Source organism: Pempheris klunzingeri, chromosome 1 (assembly GCF_042242105.1).
Source record: "Pempheris klunzingeri isolate RE-2024b chromosome 1, fPemKlu1.hap1, whole genome shotgun sequence".
Classification (NCBI taxonomy): Eukaryota; Metazoa; Chordata; class Actinopteri; order Acropomatiformes; family Pempheridae; genus Pempheris; species Pempheris klunzingeri.
Genome location: NC_092012.1, coordinates 1,749,614 through 1,765,693, shown reverse-complemented (window position 1 = coordinate 1,765,693; position 16,080 = coordinate 1,749,614). Strand labels below are relative to the sequence as shown.

The following is a 16,080-nucleotide window of genomic DNA, read 5'->3' as shown; positions in this document are numbered from 1 at the left end:
CACACACACACACACACACACACACACACACACTCCTCTCAGGGACGCCTGGTACACAGCTCACATCTGGACGACACTCAGCACAAACAAAATCCTTCACCGCTGCCCAGAGGACAGCACACAGTCCTCCACACCGGGGGCCACAGTCGAACAGCCACCTGATGGCACAGCATGCTACAGCACAGGGTTTAACTGGTTTAACAGTTGTTGTTATCTTACAATTCACTCAGATTACAAAACAAAACTTGCACCAGGCTCTTAGTTTCAATTTATGCGCCCACGTTTTGAGATATCTGCTGTTAATTAGAGGTGAATGGGATTTTTTTTTTTGTGCACCGCATAAACTCACATTGTTCCATCGACGTCACTGTCCACAGGTTTCACAGACAATATCTCTCATCAGTGAAGAACCTCCTCTCACCTCAGAGCACACATTTCACTTTCAGAGGCAGACGCCAACATGAACCTAAACCGTGGTACCTGCGTGGCCACCACAGGCGGCCAGAGCACGCTGCGTCACCAGATCTGGGCGTCAATGTGTACCATGACCAAGAAAAACGATCACAATCAGCTCTACAGTGCATCGTAGTCATCACAGGAGCAGAATGTGTTTTCTGAGGCAGGCGGAGAGCAGGAAAAAAGGGGAGGTGCAAGAAAAATGGCTTCAATTGCTGTTCTTGTCAGCTGCAGCTGGTTGTTATTTGCTGGAGCGTTAAGCTGCTGCCAGTTTCTCTCTGCAGTCTGTTTAGATCCAGCATATTGTGGATCAGGTCTAATCATCTCCATTTGTTGTGTGAGGTTTAGATTCGGACACATGAAGAGCTCCAGAATCCTTTCAGCAGAGACTAATTGCTGCCTCAGCTCTGGAAATGACACCCACCCTTCTCTCATTACTTGTAACCTACACACTTGTGCGGTCTATACCTGTAACTGCCCTGACAAGTCGGTTAAGCCTGAGCAGGAAGCAGCCAGTGGATGAAGGACACTCGCTGCAGACCACTTGGCATGAATTGGAATTATTGATGGTCAGACTGAGGAAGGAGATTCTGCTGGGAGTGATGAATAGTTAACTCCTTCTGCACTATTTCTTTTCAGCTTTTTTTTGCCCTTTTGTGCAATGAGTGCAATTGGCTGTTTTGGAGAATAACCAGGTGTAGAACAAGTGTTTGTTTCTTGGACACATTCTCACTCTCGATTCATCAAACACGGCGGCTTGGTCGGCGACACCGAGCTTCAAACTGTGATGTCGTGGGTTCCCCTCCAGTGTTAGTGCGTGCAGGGCTCCGTCATCAAAGTTGGCAGTATTATACAGGCCACGCCTGGCTAGACTTACAAAGGTTTGAATACTCAGGAAAGGACAAAGTCACTTTCATCCTCATGATAACAATCATAACAATGTGACTGTGAAATGGGCTCAGTTTGGTTAGGTTTAGGCTCCAGAAACATCGTGGTTTGGGTTAAAATAAGTATGTTTGACACAAAAGTTACATTAGAAATGTGTTAAAATAACTCCTCCTCCTCCTTCGGTGTACTTTTCCCACTCTTTATATTATTGACAGGTACCTGCAGCATTAGTTTGAAGTGTAGGGCCTACACTTTGTCTGCTTGGGGTGTTTGATGCGGGTGCTCGTGTGCAGCCTTACCACCGGTGTCGCCGTCATGGTAGTTGGGATCGAAGCCTCTGTCCAACAGCTTAGACACTTTGTCCACCTGATTATGCTGGATGAGGTCCATGAACTTCCTCAGATTGGCCTGCACAGACCAGAGACGAGAAAGAGCTATTACAGTGAGAAGAAAAGAACAAATGGTGGTGGGTGTTCAGAGCTGAAGGAAGACTGAAATAGAAGTTGCAATAGAGAAAAGGTGTGGAGGGTCAAACATAACTGAGGGTGAAAAGTGGAAGTATTTAGGAATATAATGTGACTGCAGGAGAGTCGCTGCTAAAGATGGAGGAATATGAGGTAGAATAAAGAGGCAGGGAGACAAGGAGGCGCAGGAGGGGAGCTGACAGGACTGTGGTGATCGTGGGGAGTGGGATGCTGCTCCTCTCTGCTCTGTTCCTGTCTCCTTTCTTTCCAGGCCGCATGATAAAAATAGATAAGAGAGCAGCTCCCCGAAGGAGAGCAGAAAATGAGGAGAGAAGAATGACATAGCAGAAGAAGAAAAAGACAATGGGTGGCAATGAAAGAATAGACTGTGAAGAATAACTGAGGCAGGGACATGAGGGGTGGGAGCACACTAAGAGGTAGGGAAGTCCTGATCACACGTGTTCCCCTCAATCCTCATCCAAGTTAATATATTTCTACATCTAGAATGGATCTGGCATCATTTAGTCAGTACCTGTGAATGAAAAAGTCCCTGACTGGTCTGTGTGTCCTGAGTATCAGCTTCCTCAGAGGCTTCATTGTTCTCTCAGGTGTAGCATTACTGGCCTCAGATCAAATCTACTGTACGTCACTCACTGCTCACAACAGCACAACACCTCCCCGACTGAAAACAGCTAACAGGAGCACGATGTCGGACTTGAATAGTGAAGTAAAAACAGAATACAGCTGCTGTGAAACTAAGACGGATGGACAAGCGCTTCCCTTATAAGAAGTGTTGTATTCCCAATAAACGATCTCTTCGTGTACACAAGACGACCACGTCTCCGTCCCTTCAGCATCTTTTGATTGCTCGGTTGTAGCCATGAGAATTCATCAGATCAGTCCTGATCCTGTGAATCTGCTGCTGAAAGACTAATTTCACAGCTGTTAGCCTTGTTATTGGTATGTTATTAAATCTCATGTCAAGTTTGGTGTGTTCTCTGTTCGCTTTGTTCTGCCCTTGTGATGTTATCTGTTGAACCTGTCACCACCGAGGGAGTGAGGTAGGTAGGTAGGTAGGTAGGTAGGTAGGCAGGTAGGTAGGTAGGTGGGTAGATGGGTAGATGGGTGGATGGGTGGATGCACGGCCCTGTGTTTTCATGCAATGCTTCATTTAATGTAGCTGATATGTCCCATGTGTGTGTGCAGGCCTGCGGGCATGAATCACACTCTGGAGGACGGTGCCCTCTCCCTCACTCTCTCTCCCTCTTTCTCTCTCTCTCTCCCTCTCCCTCTCTCTCTCTCTCTCTCTCTCTCTCTGTCTTCACTGAAACAGGTTGGGAGGCTGCTGGCTGATTGGCTGTCTCAGTGTGAGCTCCAGCCAACCACAGAGCACCAGACTGCACGGCAAACAGGATTATTTCCCAAAAGTTGGGTCGGGCCAAGAAATGACAAGCACATGAAATAAACGTCTTTTATACAAAAATCACATCTTCTGACTAACAACAGCGTGAGAGTGTGTGTGTGTGTGTGTGTGTGTGTGTGTGTGTGTGTGTGTGTGTGTGTGTGTTCGTCTCCCTGCTCCACATTTACGTGTTTTTCCTCTTTTTTTATCATCATTCCCACTCCTTCCTAGTTTCTTTCTTTCTCCCGTCCTCTCTTCGCTGCATTCAGATGTAGAATTAGAGCAGCTGTCAGACGTCTCCTAGTGTGCTGCTAACACAGAGCTGCCAGAGACACTTATGCTTTGGCTGCACTACAGGATTACAGTAGCTGTGGGACGGCAGCCCAGAGCGAGCCTTACACAACGACGACGACGAGCCCAAAAATCTTCAATTTACTGCAGAGATTTGCTTCAATTCATGTGGGAGGGCAGAGACAGAGTAAGGGAGGGGCCTGCTGCTGGGACTGGCAGGAAGAAGAGAGAGCAGCGTACAAACACACTCTCCTTTATCATCACAGAAAGGCTTCAAATGAGCTCAAACTGACAGGTAAGCTACCCTGAGTGTTTCTACCCGCTTTCTCCTGTCGCACAGTTCAAGCTGACAGGAATTAAAACAAAGCGACACAAACGCTCTGTTACCTCGTCAACCACCTACACAGATCATGTGTAATCTGTGGAAGCCCGTTTCCCGTTCTCTGTTGTTTTTTTTGTGGTCTGATTTTGACGACACCTTCGGCGTGAAGCAGTCGTTCACACTGCTCTGTGCAGAGGCCGGCGGCCGACAGTCAGCCTGAGGTGGGCGGTGCTGTGACATCTTTTTCTCTTGAGTTTCTTTGTCTGTTCAGCTGCTCGTGCTAACTCTCCACTGGAAACACTTCCCACCATTTCAGAACAGAGCGGAAGGAGAGCGGAGAGGAACAAAGGGCCACAGCTGACCGCTAACAACGGAGTGATGCTGCTCTGAACACTCCAGGCAAAGAAACAGTGCACTTATACCTCCAGTATGTCGTTTCTCTTCTGTTTGGACCGTACGGTGTGCAGCCCCTGTGATATCTCCATGTCCACACAGGAAATGATGCATGCTGTTTGTTTGAGTGCCAAAATCCCGTTGGAGTAAACATGTCTAGATGATGCCGTGTTGATTGCCACATTTGCATACTTAGCCACTTGTGAAGCTGTAATAAATCATTTGCAGTCCCTCAGGGCCCAAACACTGGCCACAAACAAGGTCCACATTTAAATGAAGAGTTCTTATTTGGGACTTTTCTCTGCTAATATGAGAAACGTACCTTTGTATGAAGCTTGGCGATCTGTTTCTCATCCACGTTGGGCTGCCTGTAGACTCTGCTCTTGTAGCGGAACTGTTGAGTGAAAGACAAATTATTAAAGAAAAGGAAAAGGTCCAAAGCTAAACAACGGATCCAACAAGGCTGCTACTGAAGCTCTCTTCCAATAACAGTATCCACCTGGGAAGTGATAACCTTTCCCTCAAAACTCTCTAGTCAGGAGTTGTTTGCTTTACACCTCTTGGTGAATCTTGGAAGCAATTGTTCCTCCGGAAAGCGACTCGCTGAGGGATCAAGCCGAAGGCAAGCACTCTTTATTGATGTCACATTTCATTACTTCCACGGTATCTGTACTGACGGGCTGTGTGAAACATGTCTCTTATTAGCTGTGGTGTTAGCGCGGGACAGTTTAATATAGAGAAACAATCTTCTCTGTCAATATTTTTCATTTCAGGTGGATCATTTATGATTTAACACTTTTTTACCAGTTTGTTTCTTACATGTAGTTATTATTTCTACAGTTTACCCACAGCCAGTGTGCAGCACATCACAGAAACAATCTTATTTCTTCCTAGTAATCCTGTCGGGCCCATTTTTGGCCACGTTAGCTAAACACACCACACACTGCTGCTTTGGTATCAGGGGGAAAGTGGGACATGAAGCAGATATGTGATGTGTTTTATCAACTCTGCCAAAAGAAAATCACTCCATTGACAAAACAGTACCTCAAAATAACACACTAAACAAATAACCTGAACTATCCCTTTAAATCTTCAATAAATTTGACGCCATCACTGCCGGTTGAGGTAATTATCCACCCGGCCAGCAGCTTACCTCCAAAGATGGGACCCCCTTGCTGATTGGCTGGGGGTACTCTCGGAGGATTCGCTCTTCGTCCAGGAACTTGCCGTCCCTCCCGTTGCTGGCCGGCTGGAAGAGCCCATAGTTGAGCACGTCCTTCAGGCTCTGGTTAAGCGTGCACAGGATCCGCTGCTTGGCAACCCAGACGGTTGCATCCGGGTTGAACCGCATGCATTTCTGGTTGGGTTTGGGGGAGAGTGAGGAAGTGATCAGAACATGACGACTGGTGGTTTGGCTCACTGCTATCACCATATATGAAACATTCATCCTGGAAATAATAATAACCAAAACAATGTGCTACTATCAGCTTGTGGCAGACAGCTCACTTGTGAAGTGGACTTCAAACTTTTGACTGACAAATGCAAACAGGCCGGACGCTGAGAGCGATGAGAGGGTTTGAATAGAATCACAGAACAATGATGGCCAGTCAAAACAGTCCAGACACATTGAAAATGGTGCTTTAATAACACAAACCCTGTCCCAGTTACTATAAATACACCACTAGTGCCCTGCAGCGCTGCCAAGCCTTCTCATTGTTGTATTGTTAGCATGCTATATGCTAAACAGGGTCACTGAGCATGTAATTGACACGACCCCTCTGGCCGCCGGTCTATCCCAGCTCCAGATTCCCTGAAGTGAAAAAAAAAAAAAACATACAATGTCGGACTTCTAGCCTGGTCTGAATCAGAGAGGATTATGGGCGCTGTGCCGTGGCATTCAGGAAGTGTCTGTGCGTGTTCACAGCTGGATGTGCTGCTCAGCCGGCGATAGCGCCCCTGCGTCTGTGATAAAGGCTGAAGGGATGAGCGGTGTGTGAACTCTGCCTCACCATAATCCCCTCGCCTGGCGTGGAGTGGAGGGGCAGGGAGGAGGAGGGTTGAAGGTGTGGTGTACAGAGACAGATGTCTGGCATCTGGCAGGGCCGCTCGGACCGACGCGGCCTTCTTCCCTTCTGCTGGTTTATTACGGTGGCTAATTTCCATCCGCTCCCATTACTGCTGCCTCCTTCACGACTTAAACTATGTTTGCGAAGCTTGCAGGGAGCTGGGAATGATTGTTGAGGCGATGATAAACATAAGCATGTGTGTAAGAGCCCTTGTGGTGCTCTGGCCATCATCATCATCATCATCATCATCACTGCAGAATAAAAACAAACAAGTCTACAGCTTAATTACTGTTCTGTCCTCTTCAGGGTTTAAACTTGGCAGTGTTTGAACTGAAGCACTTTAAGGTCAAGAGGGCAGAGGGGAAATTAATGTTCAACCTTCTTCTAATAACCGTTACCATTCAAACTAACGGCTCATAATAACTTCACACTCACCGACTCTGTTGTGCAGGTTCAGATTTGACTGTAGTAAAACAATATAGTGCATCAGGGCTGCTGTAAGTGTTGTGGGTCACATAAAGCTTCTTAAATGAACTTTACAGAAATGATTGGACCAGGTGAGCTCAGGCAGGTACAGCCCCCGTGAACACACACGGCTGTTTTCTGCTGCAGTCTGACTTGGTGATGGTCAAACCGACCACGCTGGTTCAGTGCATGACGATGGGATGACTGAATGATCGATGCTAACATGGCTGTGATGCTTTTCTAACCTGCCATATGTTGATATCTTATAGCCGTAAACTGGAGCTACAGGCTGATCTAAGAGGACGTCTTTTATGTTTGCTATTATCTGTATATTATCTAATGACATTTTGTCTGGCTAATGGTGTACTCAGTTAGTTTGGTATTAGAGCATATATTTGTGTGTGTTTTCCAACATATGATAGTAGTTATGCAAATAAAGTTACCTGATTGTGAGAAACCTGAGCTTCAAGTCAAGATTCAAGTCACTGAATCACCTTTCTAACTCTGTAGGACTGATGTGCATCCTTGTAGGGATAAATAACCCTCATGTCTGCCACTATTAAGAAGGGAGAGCCGTCATTGTGTTACGTTTGACGCTGTGAGCAGGGTTGGAGCAGATCAGGTAAGAGGCATAGAGGGACGCCATCGGCCACTGAGAGGGAAGAACTTCAAGGTCTACACTGCTGAGGACTGCTCTACTCTTCTAGGTCAGTAAAGGAGCAGGACGAGGAGCTCAAGGACAGGTTGGTGGAAGAAAAGGCTAAGATGGACAGACTGAAGGAGCAAAATGAGGCTATCTGTGCCTACAGATATGCCTCTTCAACACCTCCTCCTCCACGGCTAGTGTTTCCCTTTCACACAAAATAGTTTATTTGCCAAAAGAAAGACGGACTGTAATGTTTTATGGTCAATGTATCGTTCCCTGATCGGTTTGCTGAGTTGGAGAGCAAAACAGCAGAAAGGTGAGACCTCAAACTGATCGTAGAGCTTCTACAGGAAGCTTCTGATCATCCTTAGAAACAGTAGCAGCTGTCCAGTGTCTTCAAACCCTCAAATCGTGGCCCAAGAGTTCAACAAATCTTTGGAAAGCTAACTCGCTCGCCGAACCTCAAGTCTGCAAATCATTAGGGGAAATGAGCTCTGAAAAGACGGCGTCTCCATCTGGATGGAAGAGCTGCGTACTGGCAGGAAACGAGAGGGGAGATGAAGAGAGAAGAAAAGCCTGTTTGAGGAGGACACTTTGAAGGAAGTGTGGAATAAAGCGAGAGCGAGGACGCTGCCACTCCCTACATCTGTCTTTTTCTCTGCCGGCTCTGTCGGTAACATCCTCGTGGCTCCTGATGTATTTGTGGCGTTGGCCTGTGTGGGAGAGCGGACCATGAGAACAGCTGGCACCAGTTCTAGTCTCAAGGCCCAGTGCAAAAATATGATCAGAAACTAAATTAAAAGGTGTACTTCAGTGCATATGGCCTGCAGCCAGGAGGTGATTAGCTTAGCTTAGCTTAGCATAACGACTGGAGCTCACTATAATCAAACCTTTGTACATCATTTATTTCATCTGTAGGTAAACATGTGCAAAAACAGGTTGTGGTTTAATGTGGAGTTACTATTTCTGGCTTCTTTACGCCAAGAAATAGTTAGAACTTAATGTCTATTGGGATAAAACAGATTTTATTTACTGCGTTCATTCGTGAGCTTTACAGGTGTTTCATGGTGGATTTGGCTCCAGCTCCACTTCCTACTTAGGACACAGATGTAAGAGTTGTATATATATATATATATATATATATATATATATCTTCTCATCTAACTCTCAACAACTAACTGTATAATGTCCAACCACTCTATCAAATGTAAATTGTTTTTCCAGGTATTGAGAACACAGATATTAGTTTAACATCATATCATATAAAAGAAGGTAACACGACCACTAAGATCTCCTCTGAATACATTAAATGCTCTGAGTGCAAAAGCTGATTCTTCTGTACCATGCGGTGCTGTGTACATCAGAGCCGGAGCCCCACATGCATGTGCTCCGTCTCTGGGCCTTTGAATTATTCAACTGAGTTTGATTTCCAAGTGGACTGTGTGACTCAATCATGTGATCAAGTGGCACCACTGAGTGCTCGGTGATGAATGTGAAATCAGAGGCATTAGAGCGTACATGTGAGAGAGCTTAGTGCACATGTGCACAACACACACACACACACACACACACACAGAGTTATAACCGCTGAACTAATTACATGAAAAGATCATGAGTTCATCTCTGGGTCAACACTGTACCTTGATGATCCAGCCCCCCCCCCCCCACACACACACACACACACACACACACACACACACAAACTCTTACCCTGAAAGTTGATGGCAGTAGAGATGGTGTAAACATATTTTTGTCCTCACAACATGAGTAATTCATGGTACACGTTGCTTTATTCCTTAAGAAATCCCATTCAGGAAGTTACAAAGGTGCTTTTGCAAAGTGGTTTCAAAGTGCTCGGAGGCAGCTGCTAATAGCTGCATGTTACATTTGTGGCTTTAGCCTCAGTGGGATAACATTTTGCAACACAAATGAAAAGACGTGTGAAGTAAAGGAGCATCCAAATAGAGAAGCAAGCGGACAAAATGGGATGGAGGGTCTGAACGGAGGAGGAACGAGGGGCATCAGGTGGCTGCTGAAGGCAGAGCTCTGCCAAGAAAGCATCACCAGCATTCCCTCTCTTTCTTCTGCCCTTCTGCCACCACATGATGAGGAAGCGCTCTAACTCACTGTACTGTCACGGACATCCAGCGTAAAGCTATCTGGAACCATTCTCAGTCCCCAAGGACACACACATCAAACGGAGAGCTTTAGCAGCGAGCCGAGTTAGCCCAAGATGAAACTACCGTACAGACCCTGGCAGCACCCCCAGCTGCTCATCCACGGGGAGCTACCGGTAGGCACCGCTGGCCTTTGATGATAAACCTTTGTATCCAAACCTTCCCTGGGAATGACATTAAAGCAATATCCATCAGCAGCTGCAGTACGTGTCATCGCTGAGGCTGCAGCATATATACCGCCGACAGGAGATGCGTTTACTTCAGGGGAACAATGCACCATATTGTACATGTAGCACACCTGGGGCTTCATTATAACAGCAGTGTGCAGCTAATGAATGCTTGGTGCTGTCTATGTAAATTAAACATTCATAATTCCCACTGTTAGAATTAATAAAACATGTACCATATCCACAAATGGATCCACCGTTAAAGCCGCGGTGCTAACCAAAACTAAAGGGCAGGATTGAGATATCTAATATAAATGAATCATTTCGGTTTTAGCTTCTTTGTCCGGGAGGATCAGAAATAATTAAAAGTGGTACAAACATAATCCTGTAGGATCGTTACATTATGTAGGAGGATATTTATAAAAGCTATTTACGCCCGTGTGTGATAGGACGGATAAATGGATCAAACAAAGCCAGAAGTCTGGGGTTCAAATCCTGAGGAAAACTATTTGTCAAACTTTTATTTCTAGACTCATCGTTCTCTTTTTTTTTCAGCTGTCAGTCACAGTTTGGTTAGGTTTAGGCACCAAAACTTGGGACACGATATCTAAACTGAATAAATAACATTTTTGAGGAAAAAAGTCAGATATTTTCTTACATACATACTGTACATACACACCAATGCATAAAAATATTAAACCCTTTTTGCTTCTGGGTCTCAGGAGGATGAACACCTGGGGTATTGCGTGTTATTTAGAGGTGCTGGTAGGCAGATCATTGTTCAGAGGCAGGCTAGTTGTCCCCCCTTGTTCCAATCTTTGAGCTTATGAGCATATAATTAATACTTTCTTGCCAGAAAATGTCAAACTTTTGCCTTAAATGCAAAGATTCCTGCAGTTATATTCTGTATTTCATAGTCTGAAGGCAAACAAAGAAGAAATCCTCGTTTTTCAGGCTCACATTCATTCATTAAGCACCATTTACTTCCTGTTATTCATCTACATATTAATAGACACGGGCAGACAATTATAACACGCTTCATCGGTCATTTACTGTCTCCTCTGGGCTTCCAGATGTTAAGCATCCTATCATCTATTATAATCTGCACCAACACATTACCCCACACAGCCAGCTGTAGTGTTCTGAGAGCCGATCTTGATCTATTTTACCGATCAATAGAGTGGTCCCCACCTCATATTATTCAGTATTGAGCCACGCTGCGCCCACACAAGTAATTGTTCCTGTCCTCATTCATTTGCAGGGTCGAGAAAATCCTGTATCTACCCCTCAGTTATGTATAATCAGACATATTCCTGAATAGGGACTCGCATTAATACAAACCCCCACCGTTGAAGGCTCACTCTCACCTCCGCACAGTATATATCAACCCCCTACCTGACGCCCACTCAGCATCCACACACCACCGTGTGTTAGTGGGAGAAAAGACACGAAGTGAATCCTGTTGGTCGGAGCTCATTTAAGTCAAAGGTTTTTAGATTAAAACGGAAATGAGTGAAAGATTTCTGTAACAAGCCAACGTCAAAACCACAGGTGGCGTCTAATGGAGGAAGATAATTAATATGTACGCTTTCTCTGAAAGCACACGTTTGTTTAAAAAGGTCAATCTTGCTACAGTGTGTATATATATATATATATATATGTGTACACTACTCACTAAAGTTAGGGATATTCAGCTTTCAGGTGAAATATATGGAAAATGTAAACAGTGAATGCTACAGTGATATTATATCATGAAAGTAGGACATTTAAGTAGAAGCATGCACTGGTGATTTTATTCATCTTAAACAGTTTATTTAAAGAAAATCTACCAACAGTGGTAGGTAAACCACAACAAAACATGTTCAGTGTCTCAATAAATTGGGACGTGGCCAAAGGACGTCCACTCCTCTCCTTTCTGTGACTCTTCCAGTCTCTGTATCACTGTTCCAACCTCCTGATGACACTCTGTGACCCTCTAAGCTCAGTGAACACCTCCGTCTGAGGACTTCCTGTTTGAAGCCTCCAGTGTTGAGGTGCTGCTGATCAACTGTTAGGTGTCGTCTTGGTCTCATGATGTCAGAATGTGAACAGCAGGATGAGGAGGACTGTTTAAATACCAATTCTGACTGAAGCAGGAAATGTATTGGTGGATTCATGGATCAAACCTGTTGTGAATGTTGCTGTTAAGCTTCTTGTTAGAGAACAGCAGCTGGTGCAGAAAGTACTGAGACACTGAACAGTTGGACATGTGCATTCAAAGGTTTAGAGAAGGTCACATTAAGTTCACCTGGAAAGGTTAGAATGTATTTTAGGTTCATCCTGAAACTTCACCTGAAAGCTGAACATCCCTGACTTTTAGTGAGGAGTGTGTATATATATAGTTCAATATGCAAATTACAAGAGTTTCCATTTAGTAATGAAGGTAAAACGTGTCACAGCTTTATAAATGCAGTATGGTGGTGCTACAGAGGCCTGCAGGTCAATCAGCTGAGTCTTCTGCATGTCGTTGAGCCAAAGTTACAACATAAATTATAATACTGGTAATAATACCAGAGAAACTGAGTCTTTAAGAGCATCTTTTCTGTGCTCGTGTCTCATGAATCTCTGAGAGGTTATTAACAGAATCAAAAGCTCTGTAAGTCTAAGTAAGGACACACTAAAGCGTGCATGCCAGGCCAGTTAAAAATAAGCACTTGATGCGAGCTTGCTGAAGGTGGGTCGAGCAGAGAGCGCATGGGGGGCCACATGTGTGCCATTAACATCTGGGACAGCATCTGTCTGTTTGCACTCACGTTCCACTTCATGGGCATTCTTTTAAATATACCTGTCTATTGAATTCATGCTGAAACCCATATGATAACCCACAGCTGCACCAACAGCACCGTGTTTGGGCTTCAGGTTAGTGTGCGCCAGCTTCCAGAGCACCTCTGGGGCTGTGAATAAGGCCGCAGGGTGTCACGTACACCATCAGTCATTCTCCTGAGGATCTCAGCAACAAGGTTGGATCATCAATACTCAGATGTCAATAATGACAGACCAAATCTAGTTCATATTTCATGAACACACACACACACACACACACACACACACACACACGGCCCCATCCCTCACCGTCTGCTGCAGGTCGGGGATGAGGACACGGACGACCAGCGAGTTTGTGTGGATGTCGTCCATGCGGCTCTGCGATGGCTCGGCCGTGGCCCTTATGGTCTCGTAGATGGTCTCTTCACGGGAGCTGTCGGAGGCACAGTCGTCGGAGTAGTCGGAAAAGCTCTGGGCCATCTCATCCTCGCTGGAGGTGGGGCTCCGGGGCATAGTCAGCAGGCCTGGCGGATTCAACTGGGGGGGGGGACACAGGGACGAAAAGGTCAGACACATACCAATTCAAATATCCTCATCCACTCTGTGCTCACAGATTCCCCACGAGGAATTAATGTGACTGCAGCTTCACAAAAACCTTTGGCTGCATGGACACATCACTTGACACGTTGGATATAAAAGGTAAATGGGAATTGGAGGCTAATACCATGATTGCAGATGACTCCTGGATGTCCTGGCATAAATGTTTAAGTAGTCCGACCTGGAGAAATTAAGAATGAGATATCTTAAAACACCTATTGCAATAGCTAAGTATGAAAAGGAGTCTTCCCCTCTGTGATGGGGAGGTTGTGGTCTTATAGGGGACTTTTCTCACATTTTCTGGGCTTGCTCTAAATTGTAAAAGTTTTCGGGGGGGAGGTGAAGAGGGAAATAGGTGAGATTTTACACTTGGACAGGTCGATTGACCTCTGGGCACTGCACCTTCAAGGGGGTTAGAGCTCTGATGGTGATGATCCACAGTAAACTGGCTCAAACCCCACCCACCTACCTCGGACCAATGGGTGCATGGACACTATAACTGCATGGACAATATAACTGCAAGCCTGCGACTCCGGATGGACATTGATTTAGAAAGATGGACCCCTGTTATAACGTATTTAGCAAACTGAACTTTGTTCTAATAAATGTTCAAAAGAAAACCTTTGGCGTCGAGCACTCCTACCGAACGACCAAGGGCCCGACTCCTGAAGCGGTGACTGTACTCTATTAAGCCGAGGCGTCACCGTGATTTATGGATCAGCAAATGAAATACGTAACAACTCATCAGTCACTGCTTGTGGCCACGCTCTCCTGAGCGGCATGGGTGGAATTAAGAGATTTAAAATAACCTGAAGATCTAATAATAATAATAATCTAAGGTTAGAGGATGTTCGGACGATCTTAAGCTTCTTTACTGCGGCATTGTTTGGACAGAAACAGAAAATAGCAGCACAGCAACTAACAGCGCTGCAGCAAGTTGTCTGTAAATATGAGCAGCTGTGTCAGATAGTATCTGGTTCTTTAATTAAAAATCAAAAAAGGTACAAGTGAATATAAAAGAAGGAGAGAAGAAACAACAGGCTTCTACTTCTCAGCAGAAGCTCACGGCAGTGTAGTGTTTTAGTCCACCAAGAACTGAGGCCTAACTGACGGGAAAAAATGATTTCTTAGACATGTAATGATTGAAGGAGCTCCGTCTAAGAGGGATGTGATCGCTCCGAGGACGGTGTGAAGCAGTGAGTGAAAGCTGTATACAACCATCTTCCACTCACGCCTTACTGACACTGTCGGGTGAGGAGGTTGAGGTCAAGGAACAAATTAATGGCACCTGACAACTGACATCCAGAAGCACCCTGACCTGTGACGCCGTCGGCCTCGGCTCTGTGTGGCCACAGGTTTAGAAAAGAGAACAGAGAAAAGAGAGGAAGTATTATATATGAATACTAAAGGATATTCTTCACAACAACTACACGCTACTCCCAAACAGTCATTTAGCCTCGATCAGTAGTTTGTTTGTGTTATTATGTGAATTTGATGTTTTAAAGGGTTAGTGTGGCTCCAACACAGTATTTGTGTGACCAATCAAGGCAGCAGCAGACCAGCAGCTCCTGTGTCCTGTTCTCTAAAATCCCTGTTTTAGTGAATGTAGTCTGGTGTGTGTGCTGTTTGTGGTTAAACCAAAAGGATCTTCCAGGTCTCTCTCTGTAGGGATCCTTTCCATGATGCTGTCACACACTTAGAATAACACTCTGAGCCTGAGTCTGAGGTAATCTACTTTTTGTTTAACCAGAGAAAAACCATTATGTTGCTCTCTTCAAAGCCACCAGACTCCATTGACAAAACCACAAATTTTACATGGCAGTTGCTGGTCTACTGCTGCATTGATTTGTGAGTTTGTTTGTATTGTTGTGTGACTTTGGTGTCTTAAAAGGTTAGTTTGGATCCAAAACAATATTTCTGTAACACACAGTAACACAAACAAACACAAAGTGATGTTGCCATGACTCCCATGCTCTGTGAGGTTAAATCCCTGTTTTAGTGAATGTAGTCTGGTGTGTGTGCTGTTTGTGGTTAAACCAAAAGGATCTTCCAGGTCTCTCTCTGTAGGGATCCTTTCCATGATGCTGTCACACACTTAGAATAACACTCTGAGCCTGTCAGTGGATCAAACAAGCTCTTTTAGTGGACCTACTGTGATCTACTGGACCAGTTCCAACACTTTTACTACCTACCAGTCACTCAGACACCAGAATATGTAAAAAAGAGGCCTAGGTTTATAAATCCCCCAAGTTATCTTTTAATTTTCAAATGTTTTAAAGTAAAATCTCACTGCAACACAAACTCAAAGCCAACATACAGACAGTTAAGTGATCAATAAGTGTGCAGCCACATTACTCTTTCTTGATCATGCTTCTTAATAACAGAATCATGGTTTGACACTTGACCATCGCTGTTTTTTTGTTTCATACATTTAAATCTCTTGATCAGCGCCGATCGAGACGAACCGAAACATTCTTCTTTTTTTCAGCAACACAATACTGAAGTGTTTGGTTTGATCGAGGAGAAGCTCTTCAATCACAGCAGAGAACAGATGAGACATTTCAGCTTGCAGGGCTGCTTGAAATGGGCCTGGCTGAGCTGTGTGTGTGTGTGTGTGTGTGTGTGTGTGTGTGTGTGTGTGTGTGTGTGTGTGTGTGTCCATTAGCAGGGATGCTTGTCATTGTGTCATGACATTGCCCCAGATACCTGGACGCCGCTGATGAAAATGTTTGCCGATAACAAAAGATAAAGGTCTCCGTTTCTATCAGCTCTCCGCAGGATGTGTGATGGAAAGCTTTTCTTTCCGCTGATGACTTTCTGTTCTTTGGATTTACTCTGACAATAAAAACCAATTTCACTGTATTTTCCTTGAGTGGGACAATTCTAGAAATGTGTGAGAAGAGGATTAAAAATACGTGAGAAAAGATGGAAACAGGATGTGTGA

The 16,080-nt window shown here is 44.9% G+C and overlaps 1 protein-coding gene across 1 annotated transcript in view; it reads right to left on the bottom strand.

Annotated features, from left to right (window-relative positions):
* LOC139219884 (SH3 and multiple ankyrin repeat domains protein 2-like) overlaps nucleotides 1-13,073 on the bottom strand; it is a 134,754-nt gene extending 121,681 nt beyond the window's left edge. The window contains exons 1-4 of the mRNA XM_070852268.1: nucleotides 12,849-13,073; nucleotides 5,370-5,573; nucleotides 4,539-4,610; nucleotides 1,644-1,752 (exon numbers count right to left, since the gene is read on the bottom strand). Of these exons, the coding sequence (XP_070708369.1) occupies nucleotides 1,644-1,752; nucleotides 4,539-4,610; nucleotides 5,370-5,573; nucleotides 12,849-13,052 (589 nt within the window). The 5' untranslated portion in view covers nucleotides 13,053-13,073. The remainder of the gene's footprint in view (nucleotides 1-1,643; nucleotides 1,753-4,538; nucleotides 4,611-5,369; nucleotides 5,574-12,848) is intronic.
* Between the last annotated feature and the right edge of the window lie 3,007 nt (nucleotides 13,074-16,080).